This window comes from Monodon monoceros, unplaced genomic scaffold, assembly GCF_005190385.1.
Source record: "Monodon monoceros isolate NGI ecotype Baffin Bay Population unplaced genomic scaffold, NGI_Narwhal_1 Super_Scaffold_18, whole genome shotgun sequence".
In the NCBI taxonomy this organism is placed as follows: domain Eukaryota; kingdom Metazoa; phylum Chordata; class Mammalia; order Artiodactyla; family Monodontidae; genus Monodon; species Monodon monoceros.
This window is the reverse complement of record NW_021703774.1, coordinates 172,034,870-172,052,304: the sequence shown is the minus strand read 5'-3', so window position 1 is coordinate 172,052,304 and position 17,435 is coordinate 172,034,870. Positions and strand designations below refer to the sequence as shown.

The 17,435-nt window shown below is 55.8% G+C and overlaps 1 protein-coding gene across 1 annotated transcript; it reads left to right on the top strand.

The window, feature by feature from the left end:
• Positions 1 to 62: 62 nt before the first annotated feature.
• Positions 63 to 17,090, top strand: CUNH1orf167 (chromosome unknown C1orf167 homolog). Its single transcript, XM_029227062.1, is given in 19 exon segments — positions 63 to 159; positions 959 to 1,141; positions 1,144 to 1,288; positions 1,414 to 2,143; positions 2,355 to 2,373; positions 2,702 to 3,021; positions 4,218 to 4,373; positions 7,288 to 7,399; positions 7,846 to 7,949; positions 7,952 to 8,034; positions 10,165 to 10,226; positions 10,229 to 10,347; positions 10,864 to 11,033; positions 12,668 to 12,842; positions 12,940 to 13,115; positions 15,878 to 15,996; positions 15,999 to 16,068; positions 16,426 to 16,473; positions 16,802 to 17,090. Coding segments are annotated over 19 exon segments (3,177 nt in total).
• The last annotated feature ends 345 nt before the right edge of the window (positions 17,091 to 17,435 follow it).

The following is a 17,435-nucleotide window of genomic DNA, read 5'->3' as shown; positions in this document are numbered from 1 at the left end:
CAAACAGGACCGGCTGCGGTGTGGACCAAGGTCACTGCCACCCTGGCTTTGCCCCGGAGCCCATGGAGCTGAGACCTGACACCAGCCACAAGGAGAATGTGCCCCCCAGGCCGGCCACGCCCCTGGGGCCCCTCACAGGCTGGTCTTCTGGCAGCGCTGGTGGGCTGGGAACCTCCCTGCTCAGGTTCCTGGGGCTTCCAGAAGGCCACAGAGCTGGTGCAGCCAAGAGTGGGAGTAGCCCAAAAACAAATTCAGATTCCTATTTAATTGCCGGTTTCTCTGTGTTCTAGCTCTGTGACCGTGGGGCAAGGTGCTTACCTTCTCTGACCTTTAGTTCCTATCTACAAACTTTCATGGCCCACACTACCTGCCAGGCCCTCCCAGGCATCTCACCCGCCCCCAAGAGGCCTTGTCTCCCAGCTGCAGAATGGCCTGGGGGCTGGGGAGACCGGCAGGGAGGGAGCGCCACCACCTTGGGGCCAGAGCAGCCCACGTTTGGCTGTTTGATATGCTGAGTCTTGCTTTCACCCTAGCTGCGGACACCCCAGCACCTCTTTGCTCAAGCTGGACACCAGGGAGCCATCAGCGACACTTCTCTTTCCTTCACCCTCTTCTAGGCCTTCTCAGCAGACCTGATCTGTCTCCTTCCCTCCACCCTCCTGCCGCCCCCATGCCAGCCCCATCGTCTCTCGCCTGGGACCCCTCAGCAGCCTCCCAGCTATCTCCCTGCTTCCCTCTGCCCTCCTCCCTGCCCCTGCCCTGTCCCTGCTCTGAGTCCCTGCACTGTCACCAGGTCGCTGCTCTGGCTCAAGACCCCCCGGGTGCATCCATTGGTCCACCTGGGATGACAGAGCTGACGCAGACCTCTGGAGCCTGGGCTCCCTCCCATGTGGCGCCCTGTCCCTCCCCAGCACTGACCACCAAGTTCTCCCCCAGGACATAACTGTCCTCTTTTTAGAGCAATGGAGACTCCAGAAGAGCCTGGCCAGTACACATGGCCGGTGGGTGCCCGTGGGCCAGGCCGAGAGCAGGGCGGCTGCCACCACACCATCCCCGGGAGCAGCGCTGTGCCAGGAGCCCTGCCGAGTCCAGAGCAACCTGACCAGCCCCAGCCTGGGCCTCGCCCTGAGGGACACGCCCGGCAGCTGACCAACTCAAGCTTCCGACAGCAGAGCAACTTGCAGCCCCTGGCCGGGAGGCCCCAAGGAAGACCCCAGGCATTTGCCATCCAGCAGAGCGACCTGAGCGTCAGGGAGACCAGCGTGGCTGAGTGGGGACGTCGCCTCTGGTAGCACAGCATGCCCGGGGGAAGCCCTCTACCCCGAGGGCCACTGGCTTCCCCAGCCTCCCGCCTGAGGTGGTCCCGGCTGCTGTCCACCAATACCCCCTGCCCAGACATTGGGCCCGCTGCAGGCCTGGGCCCGCTCGAAGGGCACACATGGCCGGACCCCAGATCCCAGTGTGGCTTGTGGGGGAACCCCTCATCCTGGGGGACCTGGCTGCCCCTGCCCAGAGCCGGACTCGGGCTCCGTCCCAAGTTGCCATTCACCAGCTGCTGGCTTCTGTGCAACGCCTGGAGCGTGAGGCAGTCCGTCTCAGGTGCCAGGCACCCTGGGAACCCCCAGGCCCTGTGCAGCAGGAGTCCTGGACTGGAGCTGGCCAGATACTCCCTGCTCACCCCCAGCCCAGCCAGCCTGTGCTTGCTTCCTGGGATGAGAGGAGGAAACATTCCCAAGGTTTCAGGGAAACTGCAGGTTTCCCGGAAGCACCAGGGGTCCAGGATGGTCTCTCAGACTCTCAGGCAAGCAGCAAGCCTGCATCACTGGAGACTACCTTGGAGATGCTTCCCGGGGTTGCCCTTGACCCTGAGCAAGGGGTCCTTCCTGGCCACCCTGTAAGACGAGGAGAGAAGTGCTCCACAGGGACTACATACGGCAGGGGACAGAGGGAGGACCCCCTGCTCCCTCAAGGGGCAGGCAGCAGGGAGGCCAGACTCTGCTCTTCAGCCTCGTCCAGTTCAGCCCAGGGCATCCTCCCTGGGCAGGAAGGAGGGGACAGGACCCCGCGGGAGCAGGTCGGCAGGGAAGAAGAGAGGCCGGCTTCTGGTCTGCCAGACACGGCCCCCGTGAGGAGTGCCCTGCAGGTAGAGGCCAGAGGGGTCTGGGATGGGAACTGGGGGACTCAGGGTTGGGGGAGGAGGGCTGCCTCCCAGGAATTCTCGCTCCAAACTGGGTGTCACTCCTCTGTCACCCTCCCTCAGAAAGGGAGGCTGTGGGCAGGCAGGCTTAGCAGGGGGTGTCCAGTCCTGCTTGCTTCTTGGCCTGAGTGCTGTGTCGTGTCCCTTTGTTTTCCAGGAACACAGCCAGAAACACTGTGAGCCTGGAGTCTGAGATAGGCCGGTGAGGTCATGGGCTGGGGGTGGGAGCCGGGGCCATGCTCCTGGGACGCCTCCTCTCCCATTTGCCTGCAGACTCGGGCCTGATGGAGATAAGGCCCGGATGGCAGATCCTTGCAGAATTTCAGGGGGAGGGAAGGCCCCAAGGACAGGAACGCGGGGGCTGCCGCTCCTGGGAATCCTAAACCTGTGAGGCTGTCCTGCATTCATTCCCCTGCCCCCAGGAGCTCTCTTGTCTGGGATTTCCAAGGCTAGCCCTCCATAGAGGGAAGTTCTCCCGGGGTCCAGCTAGCTCTCCTGCCGCAGCGTGGAGCATCACCCTCCATGCTGGAAAGGTGACGCGGGTGCTGCTGAGCCACCAGCTCTCCCTGGGACTGGGGACTGGGCCCATCCCCTGGTCAGCCTGGTCTGTCCCCAGCCGGCAGTGGCTGTCCAGATGTTTCAGAGCGTGTCGGCACTGGGCGCAGAGGAGGCGGGCAATGGCAGCGGCCATGACGCTGGGCTGCTGGCAGCTGTTGCGCAGGGGCCTACGGGCGCCGCGGTGGACACTGTGGCTCCGGCAGGCCCAGCTGGAGGCGGTGTGGGGACGACATACGCAGGCCCTGCTGGCGCGGACCTTCCAAAAGGTTAGGGGCCTCCAGGTTGGACCGTGGGGAGGTGATGAAGTGCCCGTGTGTCTGGGGAGGAGGCTCTCCTGGGGCGCAGGTTGTTCCTCCTGAGTGTTGACAGTAGGGTGGAGGCAGTGTCAGCCCAGACATGACCGAGCTCTGCCTGAATTCAAATCCTGTCTCCGCCACTTTTCTTTTCCCCACATTTTCTCACTGTGTGAGCTTGGGCAAGTTACTTAACCTCTCTGTGCCTGCGTCTCTTTAGCTTTAAAATGGGATCATAGGGACTCCTCTGGTGGCGCAGTGGTTGGGAGTCCGCCTGCCAATGCAGGGGACACGGGTTCGAGCCCTGGTCCGGGAGGATCCCACATGCCGTGGAGCAGCTGGGCCCGTGCGCCACAGCTACTGAACCTGCGCTCTAGAACCTGCGAGCCACAAGTACTGAATAAGCGTGCTACAACTACTAAAGCCCGTGCACCTAGAGCCCGGCTCCACAACAAGAGAAACCAAGGCAATGAGAAGCCCGCGCACCGCGATGAAGAGTAGCCCCTGCTGGCAGCAACTAGAGAGAAAGCCTGCGTGCAGTAACGAAGACCCAACGCAGCCAAAAATAAATAAATAAATAAGTTGATTAAAAAAAAAATGGGATCATAATAGTACATACCTCTCAGGGTTGTTGTGAGGTTAAATTAATAAACGTAAGGGACTCAGAACCCTGCCTAGCACATAGCAAGCACTCTACAGTTTCAGTGGTTGCTACTTTTTGTTTGTTTTGCTTTTTGTTTCTGTTTGGTTTCACTGTGTGTCATGCGGGATCCTAGTTGCCCAACCAGGGATCGAACCCATGCCCCCTGCAGTGGAAGTGCAGAGTCTTAACCACTGGACCGCCAGGGAAGTCCCGGTTGTTATTTTTAACTAGTGGTTTGCCAGCCAGGACTAGGAGGGAACTTCTATGTTCTTCCCTCCTTGGGAAAAGTGCTTTAGGAGGGCCCAGCTCTAGGTTTTGTCTCCCAAGGAAAACCCTGCCTCTTGGGCTCTATCTCTCCATTCATTCATTCATTCCCAAAGAGGCAGGGGAGTCTAATGGTATGGTTAAAACCACAAGGTCTGACTCGTGTCCCCGCCCTTCCTGGTGCCTGCCCGCCCCCCCTTGCTGCTCAGGGTACACTTGAGGCTACAGCCAACGTCCCTCTTCCTCTTCTCTCTTGTCCCAGTGGAGAAACTTGATTCAGCAGCAGAAAAAAGGGTGGCTTCACATCCAGGCTGGGCCAGGACCCCCATCCTCCGGGGGAGGCCAGGACCAAGACCCCTCAGGAAGGAAGCCGGTGGTGGACACCGCCTGGAGAAGCAGGTGGTCTGGGACACCCCAGGTCAGTCAGTGTGACCTGGGCAGTGCCAGTGCCTTCCCTCCCTCCTCGTCCCCCGTTTCCCCTCCCCCACAAGAGAATGAGGATAAAACCAGCACATGTGGACCAAGATTTGTGCAAAAGGATGTCCATCACGGCGTTATTTACACTTCGTGAAAGCTTCGAAATAGTCTAATACCCAACAGTGAGAGAGAAAATTGTAGTTTAACCATGTGATAAACATTTAGCAACAGTTCAATATGATGCTTATTGAGATGTTTTAAATTCCTCTCCACTCTTTTTTTCTTTATTTTTTGTTTCGGTAGCTTTACTGGTGTTCTTTCTAATCATAACAGTAATGCATGTTTGATTTGAAAAAACATTCGAGATAGATGGAAGTATTTCAATCAATTTGAAAGTTTCACCTCCCTCCTTATGTATATTATTCCCCTTCTTGGAAGTAGGTTTATGGGTATTTGCATAGAATTTTTAATGAGAAGGAAAAGGGTTATGGCAATGTTCAATGAAAAACAAAAAGAGAATACAAAAATAGTACCTAAAATATTTTTTCCTATGAACGTAAAACGGTGCATAGAAAAGAAAACCAGAAGCAAAAATACTAAAATGTTGCATAACAGTGTGAATTACTTAATATCACTGAACTGCTCACTTAAAAATGGTTAAGATGGGGACTTGCCTGGTGGCGCAGTGGCTGGGAGTCTGCCTGCCAATGCAGGGGACACGGGTTCAAGCCCTGGTCCAGGAGGATCCCACATGCTGCGGAGCAACTAAGCCCATACGCCACAACTACTGAGCCCGAGTGCCACAACTGCTGAAGCCCAAGTGCCCCTCAGCAAGAGAAGCCACTGCAACGAGAAGCCCGCGCACCTCAGCAAAGAGTAGCCCCTGCTCACTGCAACTAGAGAAAGCCCGTGCGCAGCAACCAAGACCCAACACAGCCAAAAATAAATTAATTAATTAATTTAAAAATGGGTTAGAATGGGTATCCTCAGAAAATCTACAAACAACAAATGCTGGAGAGGGTGTGGAGAAAAGGGAACCCTCTTGCACTGTTGGTGGGAATGTAAATTGATACAGCCACTATGGAGAACAGTATGGAGGTTCCTTAAAAATCTAAAAATACAACTACCATATAACCCAGCAATCCCACTACTGGGCATATACCCGGAGAAAACCGTAATTAAGAAAGAGTCATGTGAGGCTTCCATGGTGGTGCAGTGGTTAAGAATCCACCTGCCAACGAAAGGGACATGGGTTCGATCCCTGGTCTGGGAAGATCCCACATGTTGCAGAGCAACTAAGCCCATGTGCCACAACTACTGAGCCTGTGCTCCAGAGCCCGTGAGCCACAACTCCTGAAGCCCAGGCACCTAGAGCCCATGCTCCACAACAAGAGAAGCCACCGCAATGAGAAGCCCGCACACTGCAACAGAGTAGCCCCCGCTCGCTGCAACCAGAGAAAGCCCGCGCGCACCAACAAAGACCCAACGCAGCCAAAAATAAATTAAAAAAAAAAAAAAAGAGTCATGTACCACAATGTTCATTGCAGCACTATTTACAATAGCCAGGACATGGAAGCAACCTAAATGTCCATTAACAGATGAATGGATAAAGAAGATGTGGCACGTATATACAACGGAATATTGCTCAGCCACAAAAAGGAACAAAACTGAGTTATTCGTAATGAGGTGGATGGATTTAGAGTGTGTCATACAGAGTGAAGTAAGTCAGAAAGAGAAAAACAAATACCGTCTGCTAACGCATATATGTGGAATCTAGAAAAATGGTACTGATGGACCTAGTCACAGGGCAGAAATAAAGACTATATGTAGAGAACGGACTTGACACAGTGGGGGAAGGGGAGGCTGAGACGTAGTGAGAGCGTGGCACTGCCATATACACACTACCAAATGTAGAACAGAGAGCTGGTGGGAAGCAGCCGCATAGCACAGGGAGAGCAGCTTGTTGCTTTGTGATGACCTGGAGGGGTGGGATGGGGAGGGCGGGAGGGAGGCTCAAGAGGGAGGGGAGGGCTTCCCTGGTGGCGCAGTGGTTGAGAGTCTGCCTGCCGATGCGGGGGACACGGGTTCGTGCCCCGGTCCGGGAGAATCCCACATGCCGCGGAGCCACTGGGCCCGTGAGCCATGGCCGCTGAGCCTGTGCTTCCAGAGCCTGTGCTCCGCACGCAACGTGAGAGGTCACAGCAGTGAGAGGCCCGTGAACCGCAAAAAAAAAAAAAAAAAAAAAAAAAAAGAGGGAGGGGATATGGGGATATATGTATACATATGACTGATTGACTTTGTTGTACAACAGAAACTAACAAAGCTTTGTAAAGCAATTATACCCCAATAAAGATGTATAAAAAAATCCAAAAAGTAAAAAAAGAAAGTCACAATAATCATATCAGTATTCCTTAAAAAAAATGGTTAACATGGTAAATTTTATATTACATGTATTTTACCACTATTAAAAATACAAATAAATAAATAAATGTCATCTCCCATCCCCCCCCCCCCAAAAAAATGCTAAAATGGTGGTCATCTCTGGAGTGGTGAGATTAAAGGTGGTTATTTTCTTTTCCTCAATTTTCCATTCCAGTGATGTATTGTTTTTGTTCCTATTTCTAAATGAAACAAATGTATTTAAAATAATTATTTAAGTAATATTTATTTTAATGCATGTGTGTTGTAAAAAACCCTAATAGTTTTTTCGAGAATTCAGCAAAAGCAGAACCCTCCCCCCAAATCACTTACATAATCAGGAGTAGAACGTACTGTCTGGAACCGAACAGGGGGTGGCTCAGTGCACCTTTGCTCCTGCAGGCAGATGGCACTGCAGGACTGGGGTGGATGGGTCGGGACCAGGTGCCCTCCCTCTGCCTGGGCATCAGTTTCTCTCTGGGCAATTTTACTCTCAGTCCAAGGAGTCGGAGGGAGGAGGCGGGAGCCCAGCGATTCCATTGTGTTCTGGGCCGAGGCCAGAAGGAGGAGACAGGGGAGTCCAGATCCTGCAGGCTGGTAAGTTGTGGGGCGCTGGGAAACGGGGGAGACGGAGCCAGGCCGGGCAGGGGGTCCTCAGTGAGTGAATGAGTGTTTATCAAGTATCTACTCTGGCAACTTCCCAGACAAGATCTCATTTGATTCTCTCGTGGTGACCTCAGCAAGGCATTGTGCCCATTTTACTGATGGGGAACTGAGGCACAGAGACATGAAGTGACCAACTCAAAGACACAGAGTATGAGAGGCGCGCATCCTGCATTTGTGTGCCATGGACGCTGGTACAGGCCGGACAGAAGCTTGCGTGTTAGAATTGGCAAGTACTTAGACATGACTCACTCGTGGGGAAACTGAGGCCCAGAGATGGAGAGGGACTGGCCAGAGGCCACACGACCTGGGGTCCCAGGAGTCAGTGGTCCCTCCTGGCCCTGACTTCCCCTCCCTTCACTCTCTCTTCCCCCTCCCTTCGTTCCCTGTAGTCTTCCTCCTGTGGTGCCATCAGAAGGAATGGGCCAGGCAGGAGAAGGGGGTCCAGGGAGAGGCCTCCGGGGCCGTGCTCAGGGCTCAGAGGATGGAGAGGCCCCCCCCCAGGCCTGGTGCTCTCCTGCTGCAGATGCAGCCTGGGTGTCCCCACTGGACACCCAGTGCCAGAGGGCCTGGCTCTGCAAGTAGGGGAAGTGGGAATGGGGACCGCCTCCCCTGAGGCAGAGGGTGAGACGCAGCTGGGAGATGCGCTTTAAGTCAATTCTTGACTCCTAGTGTTGAAATGATGAAAATAAGAGAGGAATACATGTGCCACTTGCTGAGATGCTAAGACCTGGCAGACACCGCCCAGGGGCTGGGATTTAGTTATAAGCAAAGCTTAATGCCCGCTGTCACTGGCCCTCATGGAACCCATGGCCCAGTGTGGGACAGGCAGGAAATTAACAATCACAAAGGGGGTGTGTGTGTGAATACCACCAAAGTTAAGTGCTGTGAAGGGAAGAAACACAGATCTACATGAAGTTGTTTTTTTCCTTGTTAACTATTTTATTATGGGACTCTTAATCTTACATAAAAGTAGGGAAAATAGGATAATCAACCTCAGTGCACCCATCATCCAGCTTCACGAAAATCACCTCCTGAGAAAATTTGTTTAATCTGTACCCTGGCTACTTCCCCCACTACATAATTTTGAGGCAAATCCCATGCATCCTACCATTTCATCTGTAAATATTTCTGTAGCATCTCTAAAACGTAAAGTGTCTTTTAAACAACAGAACCACCATCCCAGGATCACACCTAAAAAATGAATAATTCCTTAATACCGACAAATACCTGGTCAGCATTCAAATTTCCAATTGTTTTATAAGCAAATATGTTGTTATAGTTTTTTGGGTTTTTCTGGTTTTGGTATTTATTTATTTATTTTGTCTGCGCTGGGTCTTAGTTGCGGCACGCAGGATCTTTGTTGTGGCATGCAGACTCTTAGTTGCGGCATGCACACGGGATCTAGTTCCCCAACCAGGGATCGAACCCAGGCCCCCTGCATTGGGAGCACGGAGTATTACCCACTGGACCACCAGGGAAGTCCCCGTTGTTATAGTTTGTTTGTATTGGGATCTAAATAAGGCCCACATGCTGTCATTGGTTGAGGGGTCCTTAAGCTCTTTTTAATCTAGGGACTCCCCTCTGTTGTTTTTGTTTGTTTCTTTGTTTCCTTGCAAGTTATCTGTTGAAGAAACCAGGCTGCTTGTCAGGTAGAGTTTCCTACTGTCTGCATTTTGCTGATTGCATTCCCCCGATAGAGTTTTCTTTTTCATAAATTTATTTATTTATTTATTGTCTGCGTTGGGTCTTCGTTGCTGCGCGTGGGCTTTCCCTAGCTGCAGCGAGTGAGGGCTACTCTTTGTTGCGGTGCATGGGCTTCTCATTGCAGTGGCTTCTCTTTGTTGCAGAGCGCAGGCTCTAGGCGCGCGGGCTTCAGTAGTTGTGGCACAAGGACTCAGTAGTTGCAGCTCGCAGGCTTAGTCGCTCCGCGGCATGTGGGATCTTCCCGGACCAGGGATTGAACCCGTGTTCCCTGCATTGGTAGGCGGATTCTTAACTACTGCACCACCAGGGAAGTCCCTGATAGAGTTTTCTATGAGAACTTTTGACAAAGGGAGCTGACCTCGACCAGGGTTCAGCAGAGATAGGAAGGGTGCATGGCTGACTGGTGGAGGGACAGCAGACAGGAGTGCCAGGCAGAGGGAACGGAACAGCATGTGCAAAGACCTCTGACAGGGAGAGGAACATGGAAAATGCAAAGAACGGCAGTCCAGTCGGAGCCCTGTTAGTATGGGGTTGGGGGCTGGGGTGCTTTGAGATGAAGTTGGAAAGGTGTGTAATGGTGGGTGGGGGACAGACCATGCAGACAGTGCCTTGTTGTCAGTGGGGAGGAGTCGAAATTTGATCATCAGAGCAAGGGGACTGCTGCTGGCGTGTTTTAGCAAGAGAGTAAGATAATTTGATTTGAGATTTGAAAAATATCACTCTGGTTACTGTGTAGGCACTGACCGGAAGGGCGGGGGCAACAGTGGATGCAGGAGGGCAGGTAGGAGGCTGCTGAGGCCATCCGGGCACCCAGAAGTGACGGTGTGGCCTGAGCAGATGGCATGCTGCACCATCCCACAGCAGCCCCATTTTACAGACAAGAAAGCTGAGGCTCAGAGAGGTGAGTGGCTTGCCCAAGGCCTCAGTGGTGTGTCTGGCACATGGCAGGAGGCTGTAGCTGCAGTCATTACAATGAGCACCGGCACTTTCTCTTGGCTCTCCAGGTGCTTTGGGGCCTGGCAGCGGTTCGCGCAAAGAGGGACCCGGTACCGGGACCACATGGCCAACCGCGGGCAGGGACCCTGAGGATGTGCCTGCAGCAGTGGGTGCAGACGAAGCAGCTCCAGGCCTCAGATGGGGCGAAGGTGACCCAGCTGTCCCTTTGTTGGCGGGAGGCAGGTGAGCGAGTGGCGGGCCAAGGGGCTCCCTCTCTCTCCCACCCCAGCAAATAGCATCACTTAAGCTCCTTCCGCAGTCGCCCAGTTGATTTATGGATGCTCGTGGTGGGAGGTGATGGGATCGGGAGTTTTCTCGGGGATGCAGCCTGGCAGGCCTGGGAGGGTCCGGAGGGGTTCCTGGAGCAGCAGGCTTTGGTGGGCCCCATCCTGACCTCCATCATGAGCTCCTCTAGGCGAGAGACCTGTTCAATCTTCCACCTGGAAGAGATGTAGCCCCTGCTTCTGGGAGGCTTCTGGTCTTAGGGGGATGTACAACTCCTGCCCCCGACCGACCAAAACGTGACAGAGGAAGATGGGATCTTCCAGGTGCCCCGGTGGGGAGGGTTTGGGGGTGGTGGGAGGGGGCAGTAGCCACAAGGGGAGAGGTCCTAAGGGGCCTGAGGCAGTGTCCACCAATGGCTTTGAGCAGAGGGTGGTCACTGATTCATCTCTTGTCTGCTTCTCAGGGAACATGGCCCTCCTCAGCTCAGCCCCTGGGGGGGGGCCACAGCCCATGGCCTGGGGGTGGTGGCCCAGGCCCAGGCGCTGCCCCGGGAGCAAGGCTGGGGCTCTCTGCAGGAAGCCGGCCGGAAGCTGGCCCTCCACCGGGCGCTGCTGCTCTGGAGGACGCAGCTCTCCCAGCGCCAGCGGGCGGAGCAGGTGTCTGTGAGTTTGTGACCTGGGGTTGGGCCTGGAGGACATGGGGTGGGAAGGTGAGCAGTCCTCAGCACTGGATGGAGTGTCCCATAGGGAATGGGCCACATCCTACTCCTCTCTGTGGCCCCAGCGTGGGGCCTGGCACCCTGTGGTGCCCAGCAGGCATGGGGCCGGGGGTGGTAGCCTAGGGACGCTGAGTCAGTGATTGACCAGAGAGCTGTGGGGGACAGGGAGTGGCCAGGGGCACAGACACGGAGTCCTGCCAAGGTGGCTGGAACCTGATGGGGAGGTTGGTTTAATGCTCGTCTCCCTCCCCAGAATCTGGACCCACCTCTCACCCATCTCCTGGCTAAGTGGGAGCCCCCTGGTGGCGGGAACCGTGTCTGTCTCCTTGCCACTGTCTCCCAGCGTCTTGCAGATGCCCAGGCTGCGGAAGGCACAGAACAGATACCGTACATGAATCAGTGAAGGAGCCACTTTTTCCCCTGCCCCCATTTGCCTTATTACACAGCTGGAGAAACTGAGGCTCAGAGTGGTCAAGCAGCTTGCTCTAAATCATACTGAATCAGGAGCGAGAAGGTCCCTATAGTGAGACCTTCTTGTGATGCTTTTATACAAGATGGGATGCTGGGACTCAGAGCCCAGGCTGATGGTTATGGGTGAGAGAGCCAGTAGAGGTCAGGAGGGGCCAGCTTCACTGACGGAATGTCAGCAGGAATGTAAGCCAGCAGCTGCAGGGTTAAGAATTCTGTCCTTAAAAGCTATGCACCTAGCAGAGGAGCTCCCACACTGCGATCTATTGAAAGTCAGCCCTCGACACAAGGGGTTGTAAAGAAACAAACAAACAAACAACCCAAAATAACAAACAAAAAAGAACAAAACAAGAAAAAAATAAAAACAAACCAAAAAAAGCTATACACCTGGCATCCATCAGCCCCACACCCACTTGGTCCACTTGGACCCTCAGTCTCTTTTAATGCGTCCCTGGAACTCTAAGGAAACTCAGTTCACCATGATCCTTCAGAATGTAGCCCTCCCTCCCCCAGTCTATCCTCTGGCCTTTGGGTACCGGGTCACAGTCCATATCTCCCTGCAACATATCTGAGGCTGCCCTGTAGCCTGAGATGAGTGCTTGGATCCCAGGTCTGCTGCTGTTTGGAGTTTGGGGAAATGACCTTCCCCCAGGCCTCAGTTTCCCTACATTTATAACCGAGTGGAGGCGGAAATACTGGTGTGGGCTCTTGAGTCCTGGGTCCCTGGGCCTGGGCTCGGCTCTACTCCCCATCAACTGTGTGGCCCCCACGCACCCAGGTAGTGTGGCGAGGATCAACCAGGTGATCAGGGCAAGTAGAGCTGTGGTCTCGGCCTCAGCTGCTCACGGGGGGTCACCCTGGGGGCTTTGGAAAAGTTGGGAAACCCAAGCCGCACCCAGACCATTACATCAGAATCTCCGGGGCTGGAACCCCAGTGAGCATCGGTATTTCTTAGAGCCCCCAGTGGTCCTAGTGGGCGGCCCGTGTGGGAGGTGGGGTTGCCCAGCTCTGGCCCAGCGTTTGGCTCACGGTGGCACCCTTCCAGCACCCCCAGCCAGGGGTGACGGGGGGCCCCAGCACTCACTTGCCCCCTCCAGTAGCTCCTTCTTCGAGGGCGTGCAGCAGCGGGCGCTGCGTCACAGCCTGAGGGGTTGGCGCCTGAGGGCATGGGATCCAGGCAGCGCCAGGACCACCTTGGCCCCAGCGGTTCTGGGCGGCGTCCTGGGAGGGGAGGCCCTGCCAGGCCGCAGGACACCCCGCAGCTCCCTGGAGCAGGTGAGGGGGAGAGGGTGGGGAGGACTGGGAAGGGGAGGGGAGGGGAAGGGGAGGGGAGGGGAGGGGGGACGGGGGTGGCAGCGCCCGGGGCACCCAGGACTCCACACCTCCTTCCCCAGGCTTCCCGGGCCCCCGCCCTCCTGGAGGCGTTCCGGGTGAGCTTATGTGGGCAGCTGGGCGGCGGCAGCAGGGGCAGCACCTTCTGCTCTGGCAGGCGCAGGCCCAGCAGTCCCAGGGCGCGGCAAGGCAGCACCAGCACACCCTTCAGAGGCGGTAGGGACCCCTCCCCAGGACGGGTGAGCCATGCTGCCCACCACCCTTGGATTTACTGTTTCCCATCAATCCTGGCCACCAGGGATTAAGCTGGGCTTATTTAAACTCACTTCCCAGAGCCCTCAGGCTTTAGCTTAGAATGTAATTTTAACTCCAGCAGCCCCAGGAGAAAGGGGTCCACAAGGAACAGTAATAATAGCTCCCAGTTAGGGGATGCTTCCCACGTGCTAAGCACTTTATGTGCTTTGTCACGTTTCATCCCCAGAACACAATGTGACATATCCCCATTTTACAGAAGGGAAAGCTGAGGCCCAGAGTGGTCAAGTGACCAGCCTACCCAGGTCTATCTGACTTAGAGCCTGAGATCACATCCACTCTGATCCCCGGCCACTCAGAACAAAGAGCCCCTGAGACGAAGGCCTCTGTCCCCAGCTCCGGGGAACCCCTAGGGGCCACTGGCCTCAGAGTCAGCTTGATTCAGCCCCGATGGTGAGGGTGGTTGCATGCTTTTCCAGGACCCCAGCGGCCTTGTGGACACCACCCCTATGGGTTCTCAACAGCCTCCTGGCCGGGCAGCCAGCCAATTACAGGTCCATCAGCACTTACTGAGCACCCACTGAGTGCCAGCCCAGTGCTGGTCTGCTACAAAGAAGCACCCTGGGTCGCATCTGTTAGGGAGACAGACACCTAAACTCATTATAAGTCATGGTACAGTCTAGGATCAAAAGAGGTAATTGGGGTCAGTAGCAATTTTTTGTCATTCTTTTTTTTTTTATTAGAAAATGAAACATGCTCATTATAGAAAACCCAGAAAATATAAATGAAATATAAATGAAAAAATATTCTTTCATGACTCTCTCTACCCAAAGGTAAGTGCCAGACCAGAAGCATTAGTTCTGATACCTGCAAAGGGTGACAAAGAGCTGGGTGGCCTAGCACGAGGGAAGAGGCCACAAGGAAACCCGGGCACAAAGAGTGACGCTGCATGGCAGTCTAGGGACGTGTCATTGCGGGACACATAGCCCCAGAGTTACTGGCAGGCCGCAGAGTGTTCCTCAAGATGAACTGGTATCATCAAGAATCCTGTTTCAGGATGCCACAAAATATGTCATAGACTCTAGAAAAGTTTCTAAGAAAAAAAGATTAAAGTGGTTTGTTTTCAATGGACTTGAAACGGACTGGCTTTGGTTATTTGCAGAGTCCACATATTTACCTATGTGGGGCTATGGCGACAGCAGATTCTGGGGTCTCAGGGTATTTTATTTCTAGGTCTGTGTTTCAAGAGAATTTTATTTTCAGAGTATGTTTATAAACACTTCCATTTCATTTCTGTCAGCAAAGGCAGGCAGGGATCCCGTTTACTGATGGAGAAACTGAGACTTGTAGAAACAAAGTAAATGTCAGGAATGGTAAATGGTAACTAGGGGGCTGAATTCCAGGCCCCCCTCTTTCTACCGCACGCACACGCTCGCCCAGGCAGCCCTCACCTAACGACGGGGGCGGGTTTTATGCCACCTCATGGTGGCACAGACTCCCTTAGAGAGCCCCTGGTGTCCATACAGTGCAGTCGCTGGGGGCTCGGGCCCTGGAGTCAGACCACTCCGTAGAGGTGAGACCTCAGACAAGTAATTTGACTTTATGAGGCTGAGTGGGGAGAGTAACGCCCACCTCACAGGGTGTACCTGGCACAGGTAAGCTCTGATTGGTAGCCATTTTTGGTCCACTCACCTTCCTGAGTCTCGAGCCATGTGGGAGTATGGGGAAAGAGGCAGTGGCGTGTACTGATGGCCATACTACTCTCGGGCCTTTCCTGTCTCCTCTGGGAGCCTCAGGGCTCGCGGGAGAATCCGTCCCACTTGTGTGCACACAAATAGGAGGCCCTGTTACTGGTCGGGAAAGGAGTCCTGCCAGGTCACTTGGGCCCCTAGATGTCCAAGCCCATTGGTTCAGGGTTTCCTCTTTGTTCCCTCAGGCCCGCAGCTGCAGGCCACAGGCCACAGGGCCTGGCCTGCCCAGCCCAACCAAGCACCACAGCCCCAGTGGACAGAGGAAGCAGAGAGAAACGTCCCGGACTCCCTCGGGGAATAAACAATGTCTGAAGTGCAGGGATGAGACCGTCACCAGCCCTCACGGGCCTGGAAATCAGCTTTGAACTCTTGGCGAATCTGTCTTATGTATTTACTGTTTTTCCCCACCCATCTCCTCTTCTGGAATATTTCACAATTTTGAGAAAACAATTACAATTTCTCCTGGCCCACCCTTTGGGGTCACAGCCCAAGCCTTTGCAGGAGACTTGGGCAGAGGTGGTGGCAGCAGGGACACAGGCTCAACACCATTTCTCGTTAACTCTCTTCCTAGGGCTCAGCTTCCAGAAGTACCAGGGGGAGAGCTTACTCCCCTGAATGATGTGTTAACCTCTTCTGACGCCCCTTTGCCAGGTGACAGAGAGCCTCCCCTCGGCCCTGCCTCCCAGCTCCAGCTGCTGGGGCGAGGGCCAGCGCCCTACGGGGCCAGAGGGGACCCAGCTCTGAGACCAAAGACCTCGAGGGCAAAGGCGAGGCCGAGCAAAGGTGTCTGGGGTGGGAGCAGAGTGTGTGCGTGGAGAGGGAGGGCTGAGAGCAGGGGTGGAGAGGGAGGGCTGAGGGTGTGGGCTGGGCTGAGTGGCTTGCCTGACCTGGGCCCTCTCTGGCCGGTGCTCATCCCGCAGGATTCTGCGGACCAGGCCTAGGCCCGTGGCTCTGCCCTCTTTCCTGGCCATGAAGGGGTCGTGATGCCCTTTGCTGTCAGGACACACACCAGGGCCTCTCCCCTCAGGAGGAGGTACCTGCAGCGCTGGCGCCTTGAGGCACTGCTTCGCCGGCTCCGGGGTTCCCTGCAGGCCAGGCCCAGGCAGCTGCATGGCAGCGCTGGGTAGATGCTCAGGGGACGGAGTAGCTGACGCCGACGCTGGCGAGTGGGGTGGCCCCTCCCCACCCTCATGCTGACCTCCCATCACATCCCATTCCCAGCCCTAACCCCTGGAAACGCAGTCTCTGAAAGTAAGTTCAGGCCTTTGGACCTACCAAGCCTGAAACCTTGGGAACAGGTGCAGGAATCTGCATTGTTAACACACCTCAGATGACACCTCCTCGTCACATCCCCTTCCTCCTGGTGCCGCAGAGTTGCAGGCAGGGAGAGACAGCAGAGGGGCTGGGGGCTGCCGGGCCGGGGACAGTGGTGGGCCCAGCTCAAGGCCTCCTCGTGACTGTCCCCATAGCTCAGGCAGTGGCACCTGAGGCGGGCCTGGCGACGGTGGGCCCTGCGGCTGCAGGTGTCTCAACGATTACAGCAACAACAAGACGGCTGGGTCCATTCCCAGGTACTGGGGGAGGGGGGGTGCCCCGCCCCCCAGCAGGCCCTTCCTAGCCGTGCCACGCCTGCATTCCTGAGCTGTGGCCCTCCCTGCTTGCTGGCCCCAGAACCCCTTCTTTTTCGGGGGAGGGGTCAGTTCAGTTAGAGAGAGCAGCCTGGATTCCAGAGCCCTTAATCCAGCTGGCGACCGCGTGCTGAGCACAGTCGTGGCCGTCACTGGTCCGGGCACGGGCTTGGCCTGTGGCACAGCTGCCGCTCACACCACCTGTGTTGGGTGTGGGTCGCTGAGCGCCACCCCCTGATGTGCACTCAGAACCCAGCTTCCCTGATCGCAGGCCTGTGCGTCTGGCCCGGGGCAGAGGGAAGGGCCTCCTCTTCCCTCGAGGGCAGAAGGAGCTGGGCCCCGGAGTTCCTCCAGCACTGACAGCACACACCCAGGAGGGAGCCAAAGAGCTTCCTGCTCCCCGATTCCAGGCCTTTGAAACATGGCACCAGCGTCTGGCAGCCAGGGGCCTGAGGGGCAGAGCCAGCAGCAGTGGGAGGCCTCGGAGCAGGCAGGAAGCCACCAGAGCCCCTGTGCTTGGTGGACTTGGGGTGAAGCAGGGGGCCCAGCAGCAGCTGTGACCCGCTCCCCTGGAAAGGAAGGCAGATCGGAGCCCCACCCACCTGAGGAGTACAGGCTCAGGCACAAGGCACTCAGGCCAAGAGCTCTGAAGGACAATAAAACGCCCTCCTTAGCCTCGGCTGCTTCTCTCTGTCTCTCCTAAAGGCTGCCCCCTGCCCCAGCCAACCAGCCCCTCTGACCTGCTTCCTCTGCCGTCAGGCCGCCCTGTGGACAACCGGCCCCCTCTCCACCCCCCACCGCCCCCCGGAGCCGGTGAAGCCCCGCAAGCAGGGGCTGGGACAGGGAGTCAGTCACAGCCCCTGGGCGGTGGGGCCTGAGGGCTGATGCCTGGGGAGCAGTGCCAG